Genomic DNA, 17,500 nt, shown 5'->3' with positions numbered 1-17,500 from the left:
AAATCTAAAAGCGAGGACTGCTAGACAAGCGGCTGGAAGTGCTCCTCGTCTGTGGAGGATGATGGGAAGGCAGCGGGAGACTCTCTCATCTCCTTCAGTGTTTTTACATCATCAGGTGCTTCCATCCTCACCCTCCCTGAGATCCTCACACCAGACAGAGACGTCTCAGCCCACAGCATACCTAACGTATCTAGAGTAAACACACCCCTTTACTTCTCAGACCGGAATAGTGACACACACACACACACACATATGTTTTTATATGCAAAACCATTTTTCCATATTTTTTTCTCATGTTATTCAGAATTAGCTCATCGAAATGAAATGAAATGCACAATTTTGAATATTGCTACAGAGTTATCTGCTTTTGCAAAGGAACCCTTGGGTTATATTTATATTATTTCTGCATGTATATTTTATTTCAGTGTCACATGATCCTTCAGAAATAATTCTAATATCCTGATTTGCTGCTCAAGAAAATGTATTATTATTATCAATGTAAGCAGTTGATTATTTATATTATATATATATATATATATATATATATATATATATATATATATATATATATATATATATTTTTATTTATTTTTATTTTTTTGTGATGCTTTGATGAACTGAAAGTTAAAAAAGAGCAGCATTTATTTGAAGCAGAAATCATTCATAAAATTTAGTTAATAAAGCAATATTTGTTTACCACAAATAATATACAAATAAACTCATAAGGTATTAATTACCTTTATTTAAAATATATTAAAAATATATTTTGTAATAATGTATATGAAGTAAGTTTAAAGTTAATAATGTTAAAGAAATGTTCACTTTACTGACTAACTAGTGCTAGTGAGCAGCACTGCAGGGTCATCACTAAATAATAGAGCACTAAATGCATGTTAAATGTAGAATAATACACATTTATTTGTATTTGATCTCTATCTATGTATTTACGGTAGTCTTTTAGCAATCGGTCAAGTTCATGCCTGGCCGCTCTAAAAGAGAGGCTTGTTTGACTAAAAGCTTTTCTAATTTAGTGATGAGCTGAAAACTGACCTACATGGGGTTTCCTTTCGTCCTCCGGCGTGGAGACGGGCCGTGCTGGGAGACTGGCACTGAGGGGTATTGTGGGTAATCTGAGATGGCACCAATAATTCATGGTTCCGTGGGGCATGGCACCTGACGACCCCCTCTGCAGGATCAGAGAACATTTACACTGATTACATTCATCACTGACTGCACTACATAGTACACACTTCAACCTTATACAGCGTTCTGTCTGTCTGTCTATAATCTATATCTATATCTTGATCTATCTATCTATCATCCATCCATCCATCCATCCATCCATCCATCCATCCATCCATCTATCTATCTATCTATCTATCATTGTTCTATATCTATCTATCTATCTATCTATCTATCTATCTATCATCCATCCATCCATCCATCCATCCATCCATCCATCCATCCATCTATCATCCATCCATCCATCCATCCATCCATCCATCCATCCATCCATCTATCTATCTATCTATCTATCTATCTATCTATCCATCCATCTATCTATCTATCTATCTATCTATCTATCTATCTATCTATCTATCTATCTATCTATCTATCTATCTATCTATCTATCCATCTATCTATCTATCTATCTATCCATCTATCTATCTATCATTGTTCTATATCTATCTATCTATCTATCTATCTATCTATCTATCTATCATTGTTCTATATCTATCTATCTATCTATCTATCTATCTATCTATCTATCTATCTATCTATCTATCTATCTATCTATCTATCTATCTATCTATCCATCCATCTATCTATCTATCTATCCATCGATCTATCTATCTATCATTGTCTATATCTATCTATCTATCTATCTATCTATCTATCTATCTATCTATCCATCCATCTATCTATCTATCTATCTATCTATCTATCTATCTATCTATCTATCTATCTATCTATCATTGTTCTATATCTATCTATCTATCTATCTATCTATCTATCTATCTATCTATCTATCTATCTATCTATCTATCTATCTATCCATCCATCCATCCATCCATCTATCTATCTGTTTGAACTGATTTTACACGTTGGACTATTTCTATATAATTAATAATGTTAAATATTACGAGGTTATTAGAGAGTGTTATCCAGCAGATGGTTCTCCTGCTGTTCGAGACTCTGGTCATGATGGCTTCTCCGAGTTTCCCTGAATAACAAGACAGTATGAATGCTTGAAATGTCCTGATCTGTAGAAGGCCTCACATTCCTTCAGCTTTCTGTGAGCACCTGTGTCCTTGTGGATCTCATTGTCTGATTTAAGAGAGATGGAGAGACGGAGAAGCCCTCAGCTGAACTAATCCAGGGCCTCTAAAGAGGTTTAAAGTGCTCTGGTTACAGCTAATCTTTTTTGCTCAGACCCAGCTGAGCCTGAAACCTCTTCTCCATGATCCAAACCTACAAATAAAGCTCTCTGTCACCCAGTGCAGGTATGAAAGGCCGCTATGTGCTCAGTGGATTAGACTGGACTTTCCCCCTCCCGGTTTCTCAATTAGAGAAAGGACGAACTAGACGAGGGAAACAAAAAAGAGCTGAGCTGTTTACTGAGTCGCTGCTCTACTTTTCACTTGATTCCTTTTCCCTGGGATCCAGACGTGGCAATAATAAATATGTTATCTTTTAAAAGCTTTTAAAATGGCTTGGACTAAAGCCCCCGTTAATTAGGGATTTCTAAATCAATAAAAAAAAGCATCACTATGATGCAATATAAAAATATACAAAAAAAAATAATACTGTGTGCGTGTTCATTATGCATAAATATACTCGCATGCAGTATATATTTAGAAAATATTTTCATGTATTTACATGTATATTTTTTATTAATATAATTTATAAAAATTATGTATATTTAATACATAAACATAACCTATTTTATATATATATATATATATATATATATATATATATATATATATATATATATATATATACATGCATGTGTGGGTATTTATATGTACATGATAAATATGCACAGCGCACATATGCATGTTATGTAAACAAAAACCTTATATTTTAATCGTTTGACAGCACTAATTAATACAAATGACTTCATATGAGATGTTTATGATTTTCCAATCATAACCACAGTTTACCTCGGACAACTCAGCGATGGAAGAAATCAAATATTATTGTAAAATATTGAAATAAAACAACAAGTAGCAGAAAACGATGGTTCATTTCTGAATAGGACATTGCTGACGAGGTATCAACCTCCAAAATACATTCATAAAACATGTATGAATGTAAAATAATAATAAAAACAAACCTATCTTAAAAAATATCCCATGTCGTTTAATGAAATTAATAAGCAATTGCTAACTCAGTATCATCCACCACTATAATGTAAATATTCTAATTTAAAATGTATTTATTGTGTTTACTATGGTATCATCAAAGAGCAGTTTTTTATTTTATTTTTTACTTAGGCCTGTTTTTATAATTATTATTTTGTCCTAAATGTTAGATATCGTTTTTCCTATTTAATTTAATGTCATTCATTTTTTTGGTTTGTTTTTTTTTTTAAAAAGAAAATAACTGTTTCTTGAACGGTTAGTAAACGAAGCGATTAGCTTTCCAAATTTCAGGCAGCGCTGCAGACAGCTCCTCCGCTGCGGGTCCTATCAGTCCCGCCGTCGCGTGTTTTGGTTTCGTCCGTCGCACGCGGGATTCTGCAGTTCGTACAGGTACCGCGTTCACGTTCATACAGCGCAGTGTTTGTTCGAGCTCTGCTGCCGATTCTTCTCTAAATAGTCGTGTGTTGTTATACGTGTCTCTGTCGGGACTGTTTCGGGCTCTTCGTGCTCTGTTTGCCGGTGTTTATGAGTTCGAGCGCGCGGCGAGAGCAGGTTAAAGCGTGTAATGAAGCGGTCAGCTGTGCGTCTGTCAGCCTCATCACGGAGCGGTTCTGTCTGCACTGTGGAGCTCGTAGTGAATGTACACTAACACAAAGTGGTCAAACTCTGTGTTTGAGCATGGTGCGGGTGTTAAATCTAGTTCTTATGGAGTTATAAGGTCATGTCTGACTCGGGTAACCACCTTCAGTCCAGTCAGAGCAATATATGACATCAATAACATAAAACCTTTTTTTTTTTTTTTTTGCATTACACTTGTGCCTATTTCTTTTGCAGTTTTTGAGCAGTAGTGTGCACGCTTACTTTTCTTTATTGTTAATTGAAAGTGTGTAGGCCTTCTTGAATTATTATGGTGACACAAAATGGTCTTAAAAGGACAATAATATCAATTACAGCGATTATTTAGGGGGCAACATGTCGCACGACATAAAGTTATCGTGACAGGCCTGCAAACTAAAATATATAGTGTGAAGCATTTTTTTTTAAATCCATTTCCATTACTATTAATTACGACTTGCTCCTCAAACGTCTGATTTGCTCCTTATTACAGTAATAGGGATGTAGTTGCTAAATTTGGGGATTGGGTAGGGTGAGGGATGTACTAGAAAATGGTCATGCAGAATATGCGCTTTATACATAGTAATAAGTGCTTAATATTAAATAACAGGCATGCTAATAAACAACTAGTTTAAAAAGAGAGAATTGGTTATATTTTTGATATATATAAAAATATTTACTACATATAATATAATTTTTATATATAATAATAATAATAAAAAAAAAAAAATATATATAATAAATATTTTTATATATATATATATATATAAATATAAATATATATATATATATATATATATATATATATATATATATATATAAATATTTAATATATATATATAATAAATATATATACTATATATAATAAATATCAAACAAAAATATATATATAATATATTTATTATATATATATATATATATTTTTTTTTTTTCAATATCAAACAAAAAAAAATATATATATATTTTTTAAATGTTGCATGACTGCATTGGCACACTCGTCAGAAATGGCCCGGTCAGAAGTAGTTTTATGTAGTAGTTTATGTTTTCAGTTTTGACTTTTTGCTACAATGCATGAAAACCAATTTATGCGAGAGAAGTTTCCAAATCCGTGCAGTCGTTCCAAAACGCGTCGGTGTGGGAACCAGGCGCGCAGGTTTGTCCAGCAGAAGCGAGTGCACGTGAACCCGCATCGGCCCGAGCGAAGTCGAATCCCTCAATACATCATTGCAAGGAAGCAGGCGATAACGTCCGCAGATAAGCTTGTGTGTAACCTGCAGGCCTCTTTGGTAATCATCTCTAAAGCCCCTTAAGTCCGGGTGCAATGACAAAGTGGCCACCGTCACTTCCCTCACACGCACCCTGAGAGCAGCTATGCATTCAGCTCTTATCTCCGTCAGCCTCAGCGTGGCATTCACGCCATGGACAGGAACAATGCGGCCTGTCGCTCGCCTCCGTCAGCCTGACTGACAGTGGGTGTGGAAGCACTTGTGTCTCTCAATCTTCCACAGAGCTGTTTTTCCAGTCCAGAGACTCCCCCCTTCCCTCCGTTTTCCTTCGCCGATGCACGGCAGCACAATAAAGGGCGTGTGTGTACCCCGCACTTCCTCCTCTGTTTGTTTAACTGCGCTTTAGAATGGACCCTCGGGTCCCTTTTCCACATTTGTTTCCTTCGAGGGAGAATTTGGCTTTTTCTGCGCGGCGGGGGGGTCGTGTTTGAACTGGGGAGGGAAGCGCTGACTAATGATTACGCGAGCGGTGAGGTGGAAATGTCAATGAAGTAACAGAAAGAGGGTGAGAGGAGGGAAGCCGAGATAAGAATAAAGAAAAGAGTGAGTAATATCCGAAGTATGGTATCAGTCGAACCAGGGAGTACCGGACACTGAAGTCTTCTACTCCCTTTCTGTTCTTTTAAAAGTGCACTGAACGTCATCTTATAGTCGATATACTAATATCCGTCCTGTGCAGCTCTCTCTTCTATCTTTGTAAGACGTGAACCCCTTACTGAAGTGTGTTTTGGGACAAAATCAATAATTATGATTCATTGATGTTTTATCATGAAAACATTTGAATTGTATTCAGACTATTAGGGGTTGACCGATTATCGGTGCCGATATTAAGGGAAAACGCCACTTTTTTTTTTATACGCTATTTTTTTCAAAGCACTTGATGTTTTATCATTATCGGTGCCGAAAACATTTGAATTTTTTTCAAAGCACTTGATTCAGACTACTAGGGGTTGACTGATTATCGGTGCCGATATTAAGGGAAAACGCCACTATTTTTAAAAACAGGCTAATTTTTTCAAAGCAGTTGATGTTTTATCATGAAAACATTTGAATTGCATTCAGACTACTAGGTGTTGACTGATTATCGGTGCCGATATTAAGGGAAAACGCCACTATTTTAAAAAAAATAGACTAATTTTTCAAAGCAGTTGACTTTTACCGTTGTTGAATGTATTCGGCTGAGAGCACTTTTAGCTGCAGCTTAGCAAAAATCATTGAATCTGATTAGACCGTTAGCGGAAACTGAAAGCGAACTGAAAACTGAAACTGGATTTTCTGAGCGAGATGCTAATGGTGTAATCGGATTCATCGGTCTATAGTGCTACCGCCAGATCTGGAGATTTTCATTTTTACACCAGACATAAATGAAGCGCTCATTTGCAAAAACCGATAACTCTGTGCTTTCCGATTAATCTAAATCAAAATGCACTTTGGTTACTTTGATTAGGTTAAATACAGTTGACTAACGCGATTAAACGCGATACCAGATTTGAAAAACTATAAGACATTTTTAAGAATATTCTGTGTGTTAGAACAGTCCTAATAAATATTTTGGGGAATGCAAAAGCGCTTGAGCTGATTTCCATAGAGATGACCAAATCTGGGTTACTAGCACTTTAAGGAGCCACTAAAGGGATGCGGTGATGAATTCTAGTTTTGCATTGCGTTTACATAAAACTACTTCTGACCGGTCCATTTCTCATGATTGTGCCAATCATGCAGCATTTAAAAATAAAACAAATATATTTTTGTTTGATATTGACAGATGTCTGGGGATTATTTAGGGGTCGTATTACGTGTCTTCAGACCAAGATTAATGACATTTTTGATCCTGAAATGCACCCTTCCGCTGGGATCAAAATAATCCGTTGTTTAGCGTTAAACGTATCCCAATCGCGCTAAACCGCTTTTGAACGACAAACCGAGGATCGAAAACCAACACTGCATTCTGTGACCGGCTCCAAGTTTAGAATTCCTTTTCAAGCGACAATTTTTCAAGATTCGATCCAATGCGACGGCCAAACATCGGATCAGATTACTTCAGAACAACTGGCCCCAGGATGTTCGCGGGGCTTATTTATGAATGACAGTGGTTCGGGCAGAGGTGTGTGTCTTCCCGTCTCGGGATCCACCGATTGCACAGAGGAATGCAGACCGGTCCTCCTCCATCTTTGAAGCCCACGCTGAAATGACTGGCTCTGGTGTAAGTCGCAGCGCAGGGGCCACAGATAGAGCCTGTGTTTGATCTGAAGGTCGCCAGCCCTTCGCCCGTGTTGAGAGATACCTGGCTGACGTGGCTGCTGCTTATTTAATAACATGAAGGGGAAGCGAACTCTCTCTCATAATTAGGCCTAATTACCAAGCAGGTGTTGACAGACGGCCCACGAAGAGACAAACTGCCTTTATCCACAGTCTTAGAGTCAGATTACTGGAGCTGTCTTATCTGTTACACCGAGAGAGCTGAAAAACTTCTCTTCATCCTCCCATCAGAAACAGGCGTTCTCATTTCATACCCGCCTTTGACTGTACGTTTAATTACAGATACGCAGCATTTGGGTTTAAAATCGTGGCGTTTCCAAGGCTGCAGCTGATTGGTCAAAAATACGGACATTGTGAAATATCGTGACAAATTAAAATAAACGTTTTCCGTTCGTTTTAGTTTAACATTCTGCAAGGTGCGATTTATTGCAAAGCTACGTTTTCCAAGACATTTCTTGGAATGGTTCTTCAGAAATCGTTCAGATATGCTAGAAATCGTTTTTTTACAGCCAAACCAGTTTCCCTTACAGGGTTATAAAATATGAAGTAAAAGTGGGAGAAGTTAATTATCTTGTTGTTAAAAATGAAGAACATTATATACGAATAAACCAAAATGCTTTTATTTTTCAGGTATTTAGCAGTAGCATTCAACAAAAGAAATGAACAAATTTAATAAATAACACTAGCATGTACACTTCATCGTATAATTTTGATTCTTATTACTTTATAGAATTTCTTATGCAATTTGATTTTGTGTGTATGTGTGTGTGTGTGTCTATATATATATATATAGCAATAGGCTGCCAATTATTTTAAGGGATCAATGTTTGGCACACTCTGTATTGTTAAAGTAAATAGGTTAAATTCTGTTATTGATGTGGTGATTTATCATTGTCAGACGGTTGTCATAACAGCGCATGACAGCATGACAATGCATGTTGTTGTTTTTTTTTTAACTGGAAACAATTTGAAGGTGTTGTTTTTTTAGCCAAGCTGTACACCGTTGTGGTTTTGACTCATGATGATTTGACTGTATTCCGTCAGAGCTTATGACTTCAGCACCTGGTCTATACACAAATGTCTTAAGCGTTCAAGTTGACGAAACTTCAGCTGAAGCGACGCCCCCTGCGATAGCAGTCCTCTGGTTAGCGCTGGCGGTGGACCAGTAGGGTTTTTAATGGCTGATGATTTAATGTCTCGTCTCATCTTGTTTATCTGCGACGCAGAATTCCAATCTTGTTTTTTCCACAACATTTTAGTCCACGCTTTCGGTTAAATAAACCAAACATTGTGTCCGAAATGTCAGTCAGTTGATGTTCAATTGAAACGTTGTAGATCACACTTTCACTCTCGCATGAAATTGGTGTTTGACCCAAAAGATGGGTTTCTGTCATCGTTTGTTCACCTTCCAAATCTGTGACTGACTTTAAGTAGTGTCGATGTAGTTCAGAACGACAAATGATGATGACATACCGCCTCAGATACACATTATACGTTTAATAACATCATCAAATGAAATGCACTGTGACCCTCTTCAGCCTCTATTGACAGATACAACAATGGAAACACATAATGTGTTAAGGAAAAATAAAAAACAGTAAAAACCCCACCAATGCGCTCTCGACTCTAGTTCCTCAGCCTGTTTTTCAACTCTATCCCTATCTTTATTTCTGTGTTGGCAGAGGCATGTTTGTGTTTGCACAACGAGAACGTGTGTTTCCAGACCCGAGTGGTGCAGCCGACCTCACAATACGGGCTTGTTAATCCCCTTTAAAGACGACGATCGTCCGATAGTGCATTCCTCCACCTTTGCCGTTTTCTTTTGAAGAATCTGAAAACAACAACCGCGCCATTTCTCATTGCGCTGTAGCGTCGGTTGAAGATATAACTCGGCGGAGGTTTAATTTCAGCTCCTATATGTACGGTAGACTGGTCTGGCTCCTATGCAGGCCTGATGGCGACTGATAGTCACGGGTTCTAATCCCTCCCAGCTCACCTGTAAGAAACCACAGGGGCGTTTAGTGACTGTCCCCTTTGTGAGGGGTTCATACGGGGCGGCTGGGGGCTCGACTCTTAATTAGGAAGGTAGGGCAGGGAAGAATCTCCGCTTGACAGATTAACATGCACAATTTAACCACTAACCTTCCGAAATGAGCTCCCCCAAAATACCTGTGGGTCCGGTTTCAGCCCGAGGTTAGAGGTGAGCCGAGATGACACTGAGCAGAAGAGTCTTCATTAAGCGGGCCGCTCCATATCTAAAATCAGCAATATCAGTCGCCACTCAAAGGAGAAACACGGCTCTGTTTGTGGTTCTGTAGTTATGTTGGTCCTAATTTCGTTTCGCTTTAATCGCCGTCGTTTTTGCTTCCCTTTCAAATGGGCCAATAATGAATTTTCTTCTCGAGCGTCGTAGGCAGGAGTGGGAATCTTTCAGTAGTAGTAAAATGCGTATAAATAGCAATAAAATAAAATTATCTAAAAAATAAAAGCAATAAAAATTATATGCAAAAATTGATCTTGTCGTGCATATAATAAAGTTTTCACATGCATGTGATACGAAATTTGTTGGCATGCATATGATATATTTATCATCATATTTTATTCGTTTTAGGATAAGTAAACCCTATCCAGTAAAAAAACAGCAATTCTTAACCGATACTGAAAACCGATAATTAAGACCGATTTTAAAACCTAATAAATTCATGTTTTTATGTGATCATTTTCATGCAATCTGCAGTTTGTGCACCCAGGAGAATACAAAATCTAAGATGCGCTGATGAAACGAATATTTTAGCAATAGCGAATGTCAAATGTTTTTATTTACTAGCAACACATGGTTATCAGAACTATAATGGAACTGTTTTATATTCAAGTATTTCATGCATAAAGAAATGCATTTACTCAACGACCTTTCAGATGAGATATTGCGTTAAAACTTGACACCTGTTTTCTCGTTTCTGATCCTAGCGGACCAGTACAGCCGTTGCCGTGGTAACACAAATGTTTACACGTGATATGTAAATAACACCTCCTTTTGGAGGATGATCGGAAATTTCTTTCGATTTTATTACTAATTTGTGGTCACGGATTTAGTTTATTTATGGGAGCAATAAAAATATTGTAATTTTCACCCGTAATATCGATCGTTTATCTGTCCGATAAATACGGTGCATCCCTGCACAGCATGCAAAGTAGGTTCGTTTTTTTGTTTTTGTCTTCACGTGTAATACCTGAAACAAGTGCTGTTTTATTCGCAATGCGGCCTCGTTCACGAAGCTCATGGAAAACGTCCTGTGATTCTGCTTTTCCAGAAGCGCCACCTACTGGAAAGACGGGGCGTTTACAGAGACTTTTACTTTCAGCTGAAAAAAAACCTCAAACTTAAAAAGATTGATATTAACTGTTAACTACCTAATATATATGTAAAATATTTTACACTTCGCGTAATAACAAAAGGTCAGTGATTTATTATAAAAATTTCACGAACATTTGCCCTTACTGAAAATAAGGCATAAAGTAGTTGTTTTTCCTCCTACATTTGTTGCTTGTTTATTTCGCTAACATTTTATTGTTGCTAGTATTATTATGATCCGAACTAGAAAATAGTGTTTTTTTTTCCCATTCGATGCGAATCGTTAGAAGACCGAATCGATTTTTCTCCAACCCCTAATCGTAAGCGTTTCTAAGACTATTCAAAGCGGCCTTTTATGACGTCTGACGGGTTCAAAACCACATCAATGTGTCATGGCCTAATGTTTTCTTTTATAAAGACATCAACCGATTTAGCTTTGCGTGGCGGTTTGAAAAGGATTCGTCGCTCGTGTCTAATCGCCTAATTTCCGTCTACGTTTTTGTGGTCTGTTGCATCTCCACCGAGGCCCTCAGAGCCGTTTGCGCTCGCGTGTGCTTTGAACCCTTTTTTTTTTTTTTTTTTTGTTAGCTGTTGATGAAAATAAAAATTAAAAACGACAGGTTCCAGTCTGTTTACAGTAATTAAGTTGTCTAGCTCGTGATTTATGATGCATTGAGAAAGAGGTTTTGCAGAGAAGAAAGAAAGACGAGGAAAAAAATGACATGAGCACGTCTGACTTTCGCCCGAAGGCTTTCGGTGTTTTTCTGTGTTATCTAAGAGATATCGGTGTTTACATACGGGTTGATGCTAATAATTACGTGAAAGTTGTGTAAATAAATTCCTCCGGTGCTGGTGGGCCATTAAATTATTCCTTTCCATTGTTTTTGAATGTCAGGATTTTCAATTTCGCATAATCCTTTACAAACGATGTTGATTTGCAACGCTAAAAGAACGCTGTGTGTTCGTAGAAGCGGTGAAACATTATTCAGGATGTCTGCATGCATCCCTAAATGTATCGTGAATGACTTAAATGAACCTGCGTGAACACGGTAAAACATGTGTGTGTGTGTTTGTGTATGTGTGTAAATAACAATTGTTGTGTATGTGCATCTATATTATGCATTTCCGTCTGTGTGTGTGTGTGTGTGTGTGTGTGTGTGTGTAAATAACAATTGTTGTGTATATGCATCTATATTATGCATTTCTGTCTCTGTGTGTGTGTGTGTGTGTGTGTGTGTGTGTGTGTGAGTAACAATTGTTGTGTATGTGCATCTATATTATGCGTTTACGTGTGTGTGTGTGTGTGTGTGAGTAACAATTGTTGTGTATGTGCATCTATATTATGCGTTTACGTGTGTGTGTGTGTGTAAATAACAATTGTTGTGTATGTGCATCTATATTATGCATTTCTGTCTGTGTGTGTGTGTGTGTGTGTGTGTGTGAGAGTAACAATTGTTGTGTATGTGCATCTATATTATGCGTTTACGTGTGTGTGTGTGTGTGTGTGTGTGTGTGTGTGTGTGTTGTTGTGTATGTGCATCTATATTATGCAATTGTGTGTGTGTGTGTCTGTGTATAAATAACAATTGTTGTGTATGTGCATCTATATTATGCATTTCCGTCTGTGTGTGTGTGTGTGTGTGTGTAAAGCATAATATTTCAGCGAGTGTGTGGGAGCAGTCCACTTCAGATTAAATGATTATAATCAAGAATGTATTTATTTTAATAGTTTTTTGCGCTAAGCGCTCACACTCACAGTAGATCATCGACCAGGTCAGGACCTGCATCATTTCATTTCTTTATCGGTTTGTTCCTCCTAGGATTCGGATGCCGGCTGAGCGGTTGCTGTAGTGATGTCCCGTCCTCCTCCAGCCCCGCTCTTTATTCTGAGGGGTTCAGGAGCCGCCGTCAACAGCCTGAGCTTCTGCTGCGCTGGAGACGGACCTCCGCGTCTCTACTCGGGGTCGGCGGCCGCTTTAAATCAACCGCTTTGATCGCCTTAATCGCCCCGCGTGCTTGATCTCGGTGTTTGTGTGCTTTAGGTCGGGTAAGGGTGCGATCCACCTGTGGAACCTGAGCACCAGGAGAGCGGAGAGGGTTCTAGAGAGCCATGCTGGGAACTCTGTTATCTGGCTCCGCTCTTTCAGAGACAGCAGAAGCAGATTGATCAGGTCCGTCCAGATGTGCATCACATGTAACGTTTTAAAGCAGTGGTCCACTTCCACAATGAAAATGTCCTGGAAATTCATCATGCAAGATGTATATACCTTTCTTTTGTTAGTCGCAGATACGTTTTTGGTTTTTTTCCTCTCCATATAGTGGACTTCTATAGGGATCGACGGGTTGAATTGCAGTTTCGGTATAGCTTCAAAGAGCTCTGCACGACCCCAGACGAGGAATAAGGGTCTTATCTGAATGTATTTATTTATATCTGATCGTTTCACTAGACGGGACCCTCGTTCCTCGTTTGGGATCGTGGAGAGCTCTTTGAAGCCGGCGAGTAAAGAGGAGCACTACTACTTTAACACGCATGGATCGGATGTTAAGCAGTGATTCATACACGTTTTAAAAAAAAAAAAAAAATTATGGTAATTTTCTGCAAGGATATTATCCAAAAGTTTGTTAAACCTAAAACTTAATGTAATTCAAAATACAGGTAAAACAACTATTAAAAACAAATACAGGAAATTCCTTCATATTTTTAAACTTATTATATATATATATTTATTTATAATATTATTATTATTATTATTATTATAGTTTTATTTTTTGGTTACTTTTTTATTTATTTTATTTAAAAAAATATTATTATTTATTACAAGTTACAAGTAATTATGCATAATTATGTGCTAATTTTTTTTAATAACAATACGGCTATGGATTTTCTTTTCTTTTTTTTCAATGATGATTCACAACCAAAACACACACATAGCTTAGTTTAAATTAAATATACTTGCATGTATTTGAAATACATTTACTTTATTATACGTGTATTACAAATACATATTTATGCACTTAATAAAATGCCCTGCACTTGTACTTTTGCTGAATTGGAACCAATTGTGTGCTTCATACATTTTAATTGTGCATAATTAGTGCTGAAGTACGTTTAAAGATATACTTAGTGTATTTAATTGTGCCAAAGTCGAACTATTATACTTTTATACTTACATTAAGGATACTTCAGCTACACTTTAAATAGTTTGCATTTAAAGTCTGATATTATTCAAAGAGTGTCATTAAAACATTAAGGAAAAGTGCACTGTGCATAAGTAGTACGCCAAGTAAAGACTAATTATAATACAAGTCAGGAGTTATCTAGTTTTTGGTGCACTAGTCTAATTTCATTGAGTGTACAGCCCTGCTTTTGATTTATTCATATTCAGATTTGATACCTCTTGACTTCCTGCTGTGTTTTTGTGCGTGTGTGTGTGTGTGTGTGTGTGTGTGTGTGTGTGTGTGTGTGTGTGTGTGTGTGTGTGTGTGTGTGTGTCTCAGTCAGGGTCGGGACATGCGCCTGTGCGTGTGGGATCTGTCTGAAGACCGCAGCGCAGTGACCGACTCTCTCCTGACCGCCAGCGTGGGCTTCTGTCAGTGCTCTCTGCTGGAGACCGGACCGGGAGCCGCTCTTCTGGCTCACCCCACAGAACACACGGAGGAGGTGAGGGACACGAGAGACTTAGGTCACCCCAGTCAGCAGCGTCAGCTTCTTAAAATAACCGTTAGGTCCTGTCAAAATATAATCAATTGTGTCTATTGTTGCTTCTGATTTTAAATAAAACTTGCAGTATGTCAGCAAGAAACCTACAGCTTGTATATGTGAGCACAAAACCAGCCATAATGGTACATTGTTTTTTGAAAATGAGGTGCAATGGGATGCACTAGTCTGGTGCATACAAAAAAAAAAAACATTCTTAGCAATGCATATTACTAATCAAAAATTAGTTTTTGATGTATTTAAATTAGGAAATGTACAAAATATGTTCATTGTGCATGATTTTTTTTTTAATATACCTGTGCTACGTATGACTGCTTTTGTGCACACATTATTCTCTCATAAAAAAAAAAAAAAAAAATATATATATATATATATATATATATATATATATATATATATATATATATATATATACACACACACACATTTCTTTTTTTTTTTTTTTTATCATGTATCTTCAATAAGCCAACAGAAAACAGGTTGTTGTGTTTAAATGCTGCACAAAATCAGAGTAAGAGGCACAAATGTATGCATTTATGCTTACACCATTTCTGAGAAATAGTCAAACAAAAGAAAACATATTACCGCGTTTACATGATTAAGTGTCTCTTGGGTTTCCAAACAGGCAGAGCAATTCTTTACATGTCAGTTATTTTGCGTGTTTGTTTTCTTAGTAATTAATAAATGCTAGCATAGCACCAAATCAGCACATTAGAATCATTCAAGACCGGAGCAATAGCTGTGGAAAATTTGCGTTACAATCACGCAAATGAATTACGGCGCAAAATATATTAAAATATAAAACTGTTTTGGTAAACCGTAGTGACATATCCCGCAGTATACCAGGTTTAATGTATGTTTGGTATATATGCAAATAAATTCAGCTTTGGTGAGAGGCTATTTTCACAAACAGAAAAAAAGACATAAATAAATCTATAATAAATAATAAATAAAACAATAAAAATATATATAAAATGCATTAAAAAAAAAAAAATATATATATATATATATATATATATATATATATATATATATATATATATATATATATTAATTAAATTAAATTAAATTAAAAGTAAATAAATAAAATAAACAAAAAATAAATCCGGAACATGCTCTGTTTTTAGCAAGTGACTGTTTCAATCATTCTTTGAATGGTGTTGATTTGAGCTGTTAGGGATCGATTGAGACCGTCTGCGTGATTTGTGCGGTCGAGCAGGCAACAGAAAGCAGAGAGTGTGAGTTCTGCTCTGTCCGGGCTTTTATTGCATCCAGATTCATGTTTCACCATCCAGTCTGCCAGCTCCTCACTTGAGAGAGTCTGTCACTCGATCTACATTTACCACGCTTCAGCTACCGGCGGCCAGACCAAACACAGAGCCTCCGTATTGCTCTTATCCTCGTCCTTTTTTCCTACGGTCCTGTAAGCGTCTCTCTTCCCCTTCGTTTCATCACTGCGTGTGTCTCTCCACTGGACTCGATCACTAATCTTACCATCAACAAGCTGAACTGAACAGAAGTGGTTGAGGTTGCAAGCCACGTTTAGTTGATCTATAACCATTCCCGTTTGAAGAATATATATTAGTGCTGTCAAATGATTCATTGCGATTAATCACATCATCATGTTTACATAACACATGTCTACTGTGTATATTTATTGTGTAGATGCATGCATACATTCACATACAGCATATATGTTGGAAATATTTACATGCATATACTTTATATTTTTATATATATGTGTGTGTGTGTGTGTGTGTGTGTGTGTGTGTGTGTGTGTGTGTGTGTGTGTTAAATGTTTAAAAATTAAAATTATATATATATATATATATATATATATATATATATATATATATATATATATATATATATATATATATATATAATATATAATTGTTGTTTTTGTGCTCATAAATATATATATATATATGTATATGTGTATGTGTATATATATGTATAGGGTTAGGACAGGGTTAACAGGGTTATTGTTAAAGAATAAAGAAAGCCATAAAATAGAAAATAGTACAAATAATAATCATAAAATAAATAAAAATATTAATCAAATTTGGTATTTGATATTTTGAGTATATATTTACCATATAACACTAATCTGCACTTTCTACACATTTTTATGCTTGTAATTATAAATGTTATAATGGCCTTCCCAGATTAATAAATATTAAATAGATTCATGAACTTTTTTCCTTTTTTAACATTCATAGCAAAAAAAAAACAAATGTTCAATGAAATCGTAAATAAAATAGATTTATTTATATAATCAGCATTTGAAGCAGATCAAAAATGCGTTGCTGTCTTAGAAGAAGTCTGATGAACTTTGATCCACTTCAGATGTTGTCTACTGTACATATTTCTCATTTTATTCTATATGGTGTGCACTACCAAGTGTTCTCATTTCCCTGTATACTGTTCAATCATATGGAAACATCTTGCTTTTACAGCGCTTGTACAGCTCCCTCCCTCCTTATGCTCTCTAATGAAAGCCTTGTCAAAAAGCCATCAAGGTAATAACCTTCCCAAGATAACTGCAGGCGAACGGCACCGCTATATGTCTCTTAAAACCCCAAAAATGCTGCAAGGCATGCTGGGAGTCCGGATCTCGAACCTCGTCATCGTGCATGTCTTCTGGTTTCCTCCGAGGCTTTCATGTGTGGGGCTTTAATTAATAGACTCGCTGTTATTTATCGACCGTTTAAGTCGCGTCAAGATTTCTCTCGCTCTGTGACCCGGGGGGATGAGAGCTGCCCCTCTCTGCTGTTTATAGTTACAGGCGTAAACACGTGTAGAACGCGCAGATGTGTCTCGGTGTTAAAATATGAATCGCTCCGAAGTCAGGGATGTTAAATCGGGCTTAATTAGGAGGATTCTTAATCATGGCTGCCCG

The 17,500-nt window shown here is 36.7% G+C and overlaps 1 protein-coding gene across 2 annotated transcripts in view; it reads left to right on the top strand.

Moving 5' to 3' along the window:
• Positions 1-3,683: 3,683 nt before the first annotated feature.
• gnb1l (guanine nucleotide binding protein (G protein), beta polypeptide 1-like) overlaps positions 3,684-17,500 on the top strand; it is a 32,968-nt gene continuing 19,151 nt past the window's right edge. The window contains exons 1-4 of one of the 2 annotated variants that reach the window (XM_043238174.1): positions 3,684-3,758; positions 12,701-12,843; positions 12,923-13,051; positions 14,379-14,541. In XM_043238174.1, the coding sequence (XP_043094109.1) occupies positions 12,734-12,843; positions 12,923-13,051; positions 14,379-14,541 (402 nt within the window). In that variant the 5' untranslated portion in view covers positions 3,684-3,758; positions 12,701-12,733. Of the gene's footprint in view, positions 3,759-11,502; positions 11,930-12,700; positions 12,844-12,922; positions 13,052-14,378; positions 14,542-17,500 lie in introns of those variants that run through there. The other variant, XM_043238173.1, reaches the window with a different exon arrangement.

This window comes from Puntigrus tetrazona, chromosome 5 (genome assembly GCF_018831695.1).
Source record: "Puntigrus tetrazona isolate hp1 chromosome 5, ASM1883169v1, whole genome shotgun sequence".
Taxonomy (NCBI): domain Eukaryota; kingdom Metazoa; phylum Chordata; class Actinopteri; order Cypriniformes; family Cyprinidae; genus Puntigrus; species Puntigrus tetrazona.
The sequence above is the reverse complement of the archived record's forward strand: the minus strand, read 5'-3'. Positions and strand labels throughout refer to the sequence as shown.